Source organism: Amphiprion ocellaris, chromosome 16 (assembly GCF_022539595.1).
Source record: "Amphiprion ocellaris isolate individual 3 ecotype Okinawa chromosome 16, ASM2253959v1, whole genome shotgun sequence".
Lineage (NCBI taxonomy): Eukaryota > Metazoa > Chordata > Actinopteri > Pomacentridae > Amphiprion > Amphiprion ocellaris.
The window spans coordinates 30,865,282-30,875,408 of record NC_072781.1 but is presented as its reverse complement, the minus strand read 5'-3'; the positions used below and the strand labels follow the sequence as shown (position 1 = coordinate 30,875,408).

Below are 10,127 nucleotides of genomic sequence, written 5' to 3'. Positions count from 1 at the left end.
CTACCAGCTTGCTTCTTCTATTGATACCATATGTTTTTTTAAGCTGTTTCTGAGATATTCTGTGCTGGCCTTCTCAATGTTGCTACACTGCCGGACATGTCTCTCTATTGTCCTTCCCTCAAAGTTATCCTCATCGAAATGGATTTGCATGTCCTCAAATGAACATTCACACTGCCGGCATTTACTATAAGCAAAACCAACACCCTCTTTAAATCCACAAACCTCATGCTGAGCCAAAGTGTCACCACATATTGAAACCAATGCTCCAAATATTTCACGTTCACCATTCCCTGTTTGAATTGTAACTCCATCATATAGCATTACTAAATCCTCATGCAACCTTCCCAAGATTCCATCTACACCACATTCAGAGAGCTCACTCTTTTTGGCAATGGCAAGTAGGCGAATGGCAGCTAGTTTTGATCGATATTTAGGATTAATATTCCCCAAAGTATAATAAAACATTAGCAACTTATTTTTGGAGGCATGAGACCCAAGTGGATTGCAAATTTCAATTTCATCAGAGTAAAGGATTATCTGTAAAGCAGAAGGTCGAACAGAAAATAAAGAATGTGACTTCATGAGATCGCCATCACTGATGTCATACAAATACGCACCACTGTATTTCTGTGGCTCATCTATCATTGCCAAAACCTTTGGATGGGATAGTAACTGTTCCAAACTTCTGATAAGGGGTATATAATGAAAACATTTGGGCACTGTAGCAAGGTGTCTTTTTCTCCCTTTTTTCACCATGCAAGCTTTATACCCAACAGAAATCTCCTGTGACTCAACAAAATTGAAATTCTCCTTAATCACACTATCCTGCCTGTACGTTGTTGAAACAGAGGCAAATGGGTCCTCGATCTGGTCAAATACTTCCATAGCTTCCTTTTCAAGTCCACTTCCTTGATGTTGCTGGAAGACTGTTTGCAGCTGACTTCTCAGATTTTTCACCAAGAGAGCTTGGTACTGCTGCATTGCCACTAAGACATCATTTACACCACTCTGAAAAACAAACCAGAAATGACAATAAATTAGATCACAGTATTTGACGATAAAAAAATATTTTGTAGTGTGCCCCCCAATAGACTAGGTACCCCATTTTATAAGGATTAATGATAGTATGAGTAACTCTATGATAAACAACCAGGTAACCTCAACTTATAATCTGAATGATGGGGAAATAAATATTATAAAATGTGTATCTAGATTGTGTTGAGCAAGAAAAGAAAATACCCATTAAAATATTATATCTCTGATATATATATCAGTGGTGTAACAGAAAAAGAAAGCAAATACAGAGGGTATGTGTAGTTAAAAAAAAAAAAAAAAAAAAAAAAAACGAGATAGGAGGGCTACATGTGGCCTTTATGTCCATGCAGGCTGGGACAAAGAGAATAAGTTACACAAGCAGACAGTAAAACTGAAAGCACATGCATGCAATGCATGGTATGCAACAGAAGTAACTATTGTCACCTATATGTTTCTATATTTGGATTAAAAACATAACTATCACCATTTGTTGAAAAAAATTAAATAAAAATAATAATAACAATAACAATAATAATAATAATAATAATAATAATAATAATAATAATAATAATAATAATAATAATAATTTTGCATGAAGACAAACCTGTGAAAGATGGTGTTTTTCTCTGGCAGTCAGCACAATAGCAGTAGCTTGTCTTGTCAGAACATTGCAGCATTGGACATCCTTCAGGGAAAAAGGGGGAAATAAATATAGGTATGTACTTACTTAATTGCATGTTATTGTGCATTGAAGAAAACTATCAGTAGACTTGCCTTAGGTTGGCCAGATGGGTAGCCATCTGCAAGCTCACTTGGACAAGCCGCCGGGATGTTCAGAATATCGTCATTGGTCTGGGACAGTGCAGGGTGCTTTGGAGATGTATGGAGACCATTGTCGAAACCGGAGTACAATGACACATTACTATCAAAAGTTCCAAAATGTTCAGGATCGTCACATTCCGGATAGGGTTGCACTCTGTTATCCTCCATCGTTGCATCTTCCACTGACTGTACTCTGTTGTCCACCGCTGCATCCGTCATTGGTTGGCCTCTGTTCTCCAATGTTGTACACTCTGTTAGTTGGTGTCTGTTTTCCACCACTGAATCAGCAGGCCTGCATGTCCAAATGTTGCTGGTGTTTCTGTCTGCCACTGATGGGGGCTCCCTTCTTGTAGAACTGCAATTAGGATGAATTGAATAATTGATTAGATGAGAAAAAGAAAATTAACTGTAAAGTATTTTGCGTATTTTCATTTTTCAAGGAAAAAATGTCAATATTATCAGGTTTCAGTTCATTTACCCTGTAAGATCCACATTTGCAAAATTCCATCACTTTAACCTAACATTCAAATATTTTTGGACAGGATTTGTAAAGATTCAAGTAAGAAATAAATATTATGTGTTTTTGTAATAGACAGTCAAGTCATGTCTACAACATTTAGATATTTAATTATTGTGAAATACATTTGTCAGATTTGATTTTGAGTGAAACAGTTAAAAAACAATCTTTTAAGTGATCCTGTTTTTTTTTCCTGAGTTTTGTGTATTTGCCCAGTAGCAAATGACAGTCGTTTATTTGAAATGAGGCGGGCTTTATGTGGTGATTGACAGGGCAGCACCACTGAAGCATCTTTGTAAACAAATATGGCAGCCGCCATCAGAACGGAAATGAACGAACTGGACGCTCTATATTGTATTTTTAGAAGGACAAACAGCTGCTCGCACGGCTTTTGTTCACAGGAAATATGTGTGTGACATGGGGGAAAATAAATTATAGTAAATGTAAACTGAAGTCACAGTTTTACTGCTGGTTGGGGTTGAACGTATGATTTCTAAACTAACGTGAGCTAAAAGTCCTCCTTAGCTGTTTGTGATTTGTTGTCTTACTATCCAATCCCATACAGACACATGCTAGTCTGCTACTAAATCCGAAAAAGTATCTAACAATTCAAGGCTAGGATGAATAAGCAATAAATGATTTACTCTGTTTTTTAGATATTATCATATGTAGTATTGTAATATTCACATACATATTTTATATTTTTCCACATGTTTTAAGAATATTTGACAGATGAATAAAATAATAATAGTAACAGTAACAGCCTTACCGTTTTGATGTCAGTGTCCTCCCGCTCCGTGATCTGCTGCTGCTTCCATTGTCAAGGTGTTCAGAGTGGCTTCTTCGAATGTGATACCAAAGAGAGTTGTAAACTCGATACTCTTTGACACAACCATCAATCCCGCAAATGACACGAAAATCTGGACTACGGCTATGTGCAGAATTAATATGACTCAGTAAAGATTTGAGGGTTAGACCCACAAAAACAAAGCAAATAACACAGCGCCAAATCATTTTCTGTACCCTTGTCTGAACTAAGCTGCCCGGCTTTTTGTCCCATGATGAACCGCGTTTTTTCCCGTGAACCCAAGATTATATGGTTTAGTCCATTAGGGGGTAAGACGGGCTTCTTATCATAATTGTGTGCCTGCGATAAATAATCATACCCTACATGACATGTGTACGTAGATAAATATTGACTGTAATCTAATTAAACAGTCTTACTCATTAAAATTTACTTGGGGAAATGCAAAGTATTTTTTTCGGCTGATGACATCCCCCCCCCACCCGCCTTTCTGGAGAAGATGGTATAGTCCAATGTACTGCGCGCCCGGAGGAGAAGACCGTTACCGAAAAAAACGAGAAGAGCGCCGAGTGGAACATGCATATGGGCAAGCAACGCAAACTGCTGCTGTTTTCAGGATTGTTTGGTGAGTTCCAGTTTGTGGATTCAAGTGAAGTCAAGCTATGGATACACTGGATGAAATTACAACCGCCACACTTAAAGGTAAGTCGTTATGTCTTTACATTCTGCTATCTTGTATGTAGCTAAACCAACTTGGCAGGTTGGGGGCGATTGTCGAATATAGTGACTTTCGATACTTATATTGTATTTTGTTGCAGGGTGTTGTTCTATCATTTATTTTTACTGCTTTTAGCTATTTTTCATGATGTAAAAAGAGGCGTTGTAATGCATAGAAGTTGTTTGGTAGACATGGCATTGGCCTTCATGTGCCGCTCGTCGCCCGCCATAGTTGGGGGGAGGGGAGGTGGGGGACGGTTACAGGATTGTAACCGTCTTTGTTTCATCTTTAAACACTTTTAGTGAATCTTTTTTACATAGAGTTCATGATTAACGTGGAGTAGTGTGGAGTAAAACATATTAGTCTAGCTTGGTCACCGTGTAAGCTAACTCCATCTACTGTCATTGTTTCATTGTTTTAAGTTGCATTTAAGTGAGTAAATGAGACCATTTAAAAGCACTGGTTAAAACTAGTTTCTGTAAAGAACCTAAAACTATTTTTCATCATGTGATGTACAATAATGTGTGGGTACATTATGTGAATTATTGTTTTGAAGTACATGGAGTTTTCAAAGTAAGAATTTGAATTATTTTCCTTTTCTGAAGTTATTTTTAATTCTCACTTTGGGGTTTTATTCCAACGTACATCTCTTCTCTGTTTAGACTGCACAGTATAGTCAGAGGTAAGCTCTCTGTTTCAGAAAACAAACAGATAAGAGATGTTTTACACCCATTATAGAGGAGTGAAGATGAAGCTGCGTGTGCATTTCATCCATCTTCTCCAGTTACTATCTCCCCCTGTTTTAAGAGTGCAACGTTTATGCATGTAATGCAGTGAAATATCAGAATTCTATGCTAGTTGTACAGAAGAGTGTCACAATGTAGAAATCAGTCTAAAATCAGATCCTCACCTGTTATTTACATTTGGCTGAATTAATCTAGTGATAATTTGGAACTTCTATGTTGCAGATGCAAATATTGGTAGAAGACATACTGCCTTCACTCTCCAGAGATGACATCAGAAGATCTTGTTTCCTGGTTTCCCCCCCCCCTTGGAAAAATTTCCTCAGGCGTCGTGGCTCTATGGTTGTGGTAAATAAACAAGAGGTCTCGTTCCTTGTCCTATTGCAGTATGACAAAACATTTTCATTATTACAATTAAAGAGTAATTAATTTGTAATTATCTTCAACAAAATAAATAAATTTCAGCAGATGCCTAAGAGGAGTGAATGTGATCTTCTTGTTGCTGTTGGCTTGAAACAGAATAATGTATTAAATGTACAGCATTTGTACTTATTTAACATTTTTCCTGGCACTGCACAGGACCATACTCTCTCCTGGTTTATGCAGTTTTCTTCAAATTCTTTAAAGTTGTTCGTGTAATGTAAATGTATTTTAGGAAGAGACTCATGCTGAGAAAGTACCACCATCAACCACTAGAGCCAGTGACCTCTCCCAAGAGGAGCCCAACACTTCGAAGTTTGTGACGATATCCAACCCAGAATATATAGTCTTCACAGACAGTGAGCTTGAACAAGCACGGCGCTACTACTTTGAGCAGAAACGACTGGGGACAGACCACGTTGAGCCTTTATCAAAGGACCTCTTCTGCCGACTCATCAGAAACACAATGACTAACATGATTTCAATAGCAAGAGCCACTGAGGACTTCAGATACCCCAGCAAACATGAGGTGAATGCTATGGCGAAGCGATTGGTGGAGTACTACCCGATGATAACAGGAAGGTGTGGTGAATGGGTAAGTAGTCATTGGCACACTAATACTTTGGTTTATGTTCATGGTGTTAGCTTGGGTGTTTTATCAGTATTTTTAAGATGATAAAAATCGATCATCAATTTTTCATTATCTGTACCTGACAGGATGCACGGTTGCTAAAAAGCTCATGAAGAGACGTCTCAAATGTCAAAAGTCCAGAAAGAGGCTAAGGGCCCTCCTTCCAAGAAGCCACGACAGGATGGGGATGCAGATGCGTGCAACAACTGACTACGATGGAGATTCCAGTGGATCAACTATTATTTTATCACCTGCTCGAGCCAGCAACCCAGTGGAACAACAGGGTAAGCAGTGATGAAGCATGTATTGAATTGCATTAATACATCCTGTAAGCATCTGTGGGTTTGGGGGTAGACCAAAACATTTTGAAACACTACTAAAATGAACATAACTGCATCACTTTTTCTCAAGGGGATGTTTGTATTCCATTTCCATATTGTGACGAGATTACACACATAAAGTAAGTAAATCCTGGTCTCCTTCTCAAGTTCCTCCTAACTGTTAACTTGTTAACTTGGAGAATCTAATGTTTCCCTACAGTCATATTTTACACATTTTCTTTTATATTGTATTTTCTGTTATGTTTTTGATGTTGTTTGCTTACATTCTGTGTATTTATTTATGCAGCCGATGTACCAACAGCAAATATGTAAAGACCTACTTGGCAATAAAATCATGATTTTGTTTCTGACATCTTTCACCCCTGCTTTATGCTTTCAGCTCCTTCAGCTGACCTTCTACAGCAGCAGAAAACCCAGGCAAGACACTACAAGACCTCATCCAACAATTGTACAAGACCAAGAAGCCGAACAAAGCTGCAGTGACCCAACTAATGGACCTGGAGTTTCAGTCTAGAAGACTCTTCATAGACTCCGATGCTGTAAAGGAGCAAGACAGACCAACAAAGATTCTCGAAGCTTACCCATTGTTTCAGAGAAGTGGATCATGGTAAGTTATTGCTTTCCCCTGTTTCAACAGTCCTCACATTTTAGATTTGCTGTCCCATTATACATTTGGGGGCATGCTTGGCATGGTTTTCATATTTCTTTTTCTTTTTCGTTCTGTATTTTAATGTATTTTTCAGGTTTTGGATGAATTGCGGAGAATTATTCAACCATCCAATTCCCGGTACATCTCTGAGATGAAGGAAAGATGGGAAAACTTCTACTCAAAGGTGCAGTTCTATGGTGTGATGAAAAAACTCGTGAAGCCTCCAAACACATTGAATGGAGGTATGGTCACAGTACTTTGATCTCTTTAGTTTTTGAGATTGCATAATAAGCAGTTATTTATGGTGACATCTTGTCTTGTTTCTTCTAAACTCAAAACTCTTCTCAAACCAGTGGAGCATGCCACAGCTGTATTCAGAGCCCTGCCACAGCTCTTCCCATCCAGCACTGTGCCTCCTAAGAAGTTGGGTGCCAGCAGTGAGGCTCTTTTCCATGTCCTTACGGTGAGGCTGCTGTATGCATTGTTGTTTTGTTATGGTGATTTTTACAAATGTGTTGTGTAGCTTCATTGGAGCTTGCTGTGGTGTGTTTAGTATTTGCAATCGACATTCACATTCATTTTCCTTATGATGGATTCATGTGGCTAGGTTTTTTTTTTTGATAATCATCTTATTATTCAGTGTTCTAGTCAGGTGCATTTCTTTGTGGTCTTTTTCTAATTTTTTTTCTTTGTCTTCTGTCATGTAGACTTCAGAAGGACCCTGATTGTTTCCTGCGCCAGCGACCTCTGTCTTGTCCATTTGTGCTTGTCTCTGAAGACAACTGCATGATCGCCGTGGGAAGCACACCAGTGACTACGTTCGACCGGAGGTATCTTTATGAGGGGACTTGCCTCTATGTCATGGCATATTATTATGTCCTCCACCTCACGTACCCAAAGTGTATTTCCACACTACTGTCTGTACTGCAAACTGAAATTCTTCAAGATTCCATCCGATGACCGATGATTCAACCCCCTCCTACAAAAAAGGCTCTTGCTGAGTGGAAGTCATTCATTGAGTGAGTTTGTCTTTTCTTGTTTTTTTCCTTCTCTATGCCATGAAGGTGTTTCACAAAAAAAGTTAGTCAAATGTTAGCCACATGTTTTGTTGGTGTCATTTTAAATTAGTTCTTCTGAGATACTTTGCAAACCAGCAGTGGGAATGTCTTTTCTTTTAACATACATATGGTGCTGGAATCCTTTTTGACACTGGCAGCTAGAATGTTACATAATTGTTATGTTGCTAGAATAATGGAATACACACTTTTTGACAGTTGCAGTGTTGTATCCTGTTAAAAATATCTGGAATAAGCACTTTGTACTGACAACGTTTACTGTATAGTACTATGTTAAAGTAGTTGGGAAAATGCACTTCTTGAGAGTGGCAGTTGGATTTATTATGCAGTTGTTGGACTTGAGTGATGTCAAACTCAGCTGTCCTGATTTGTTTTAGTAAAAAATGAATAAATGAAGAATGCTTCTGGTGACTTAATTTAAGAAAAAGTAGCTTGTTTGTCGTATCCTTTTGGAAGAAATTGTGTCTTATACTAAGCTACTTTTAGCTAATTATTATTCTTATTTGTTGAGGTATAATTTCTCAAAAATCAGTTCAATCAAGATTGAAAATGTTCTGTTTCAAGAAAATTTGTCCTATTGTAAGCTTTTTTTATTAACTGAAAATCTTAATTAAGGTATAAATTCTTAAGTTAAGTAAAACATTCTTAAAGTCAGCTTCATCAAGACAGCACAACACTTATTTTAAGTAAATATTTCCTACATAATAGAGTTTCTTTGCTTGTTACAAGCAAATTTTTTTTACATTTTGGACAATTTTTTCTAGTTTTAAGACACAATATGGTCTTAAAGTCACTAGATTTATAGTCTAGTTTTAAGAATTCTAGCCAAGTAAATTTTGCTTACCCCATTGGCAGATTTTTTTGCTCAAAACAAGAAAATTTGACCAGATTTAAGAATATTTGGCTTATTTCTAGTAGGGCTGTTTTTGCAGTGAAACCTTTGTCCTGCGTGAGCGGCTTGATAAGATTACAGGTCTACGTGCTGCTGAGATGAGCTGGTCATCACAACCTCGTCTAAGTGGGAATGATTTAACTGGTTGCAAACTAACCAGCTGTTTGGCTTCGAGATGTCCCGATGATGTCATGTTTGTCTTTCGTCACCGCAGGAGGCGACTTTGGACGTTTCCGTGACGTCAGACTGGTTTTAGTAGACCATCTAGAATCTTCTTTTAAATTACTTCTTAAAACCCTTTTTTAAACTTGTTTTCATGGGATATTTTCCATTCCTTGTCAATTTAATATAAACCTTTTAATTTTTTTCATATTTATCAAATTATTTAATTAATTTATTGTATTTATTTCATTTGTCCATTTTTATTCTCTTTTACCCTTGATTTATTTATTCATTTACCTATTTATTTTAATTATCTAGTACTATTATTATTACTTGTAGCCTTTTATTTTATTCAATCTAGTATAAACCTTTTAATTTTCTTTCATGTTTAACAAATTTCCTTTTTTATCGTATCTATATTATTTAATCTTATTCTCTTTTACCCTTTATTTACTTATTTGTGCATTTGTTTTATTTATTATTATTATTATTATTATTATTATTATTATTATTATTATCATCATCATAATTATTACCAGCTTTGCCTTTGCGATTGTTTATTCCATTTGTTCTTTTTCTATAATTCTATCAGATGCTGTTGTATTCATTTATTTTGAAAATCTTTTGCCATGTTTATCTCTGTTGTCCAGTAGTCTGACTGAGCTTCATTCTTTTCTGTCAGTAATAAAATTATTCTTAATATCATCTGGACTGCATTGTGCTGCAGGCTCGACTCCACATTTCTGTGTCTCTGTAACCTTTGGCTCTGTTGATGTCGTGACAGCGTCTTATTACAGTTTTCATGTTTCATCTGATGTCGCTGCCAAGTCAAACCGATTCAGCCAAACACGCTGCAATCAGTCAGAAAGTCTCTTTTCTGTGCGTGTGGTTCAGGATGTGTTTTAACTGGCAGCCGTCCACAGTGTGAAGCTGCTGTTCTGTTGATCCACTGATGGTCTTTAAGGACCACAGAGTCTTTTCAAATGCATTTTATATTTTCACACTCTCAGATGAAGTTTGTGAATGAAGCGCGTTGTTTTATTATTGTTTGTAAGGAAAGATAAGATTCACTTTGAGAATCTACTGAAGTCTAAAGGTCATTTATAGTTGATTAACCCTCTGAGCTCCAAAAAACCTGCTGACAGGTAGTATATATATCCCCTTTTTGTGTTCTTAAGAAACGACAAATGTATCGGAGTGGGAAACTGTAAAAACAGGGACAATTAAAATTTCTACTTTGCAACAATCCTTGAATTAATCAAGTAACTTCTGGTTCTGTTGGAAAAAATAACCTAAATCTGAACCTGAAAGAGTGA

The 10,127-nt window shown here is 37.0% G+C and overlaps 1 protein-coding gene across 1 annotated transcript; it reads right to left on the bottom strand.

The window, feature by feature from the left end:
* Positions 1–4,428, bottom strand: LOC118471546 (uncharacterized). Its single transcript, XM_055018790.1, has 2 exons — positions 1,640–4,428; positions 1–1,008 (listed from the first exon to the last, which is right to left on the bottom strand). The coding sequence occupies exon 2, from the start codon at positions 979–981 to the stop codon at positions 1–3; it is 981 nt and encodes a 326-aa protein (XP_054874765.1). The 5' UTR covers positions 982–1,008; positions 1,640–4,428.
* Positions 4,429–10,127: the final 5,699 nt, after the last annotated feature.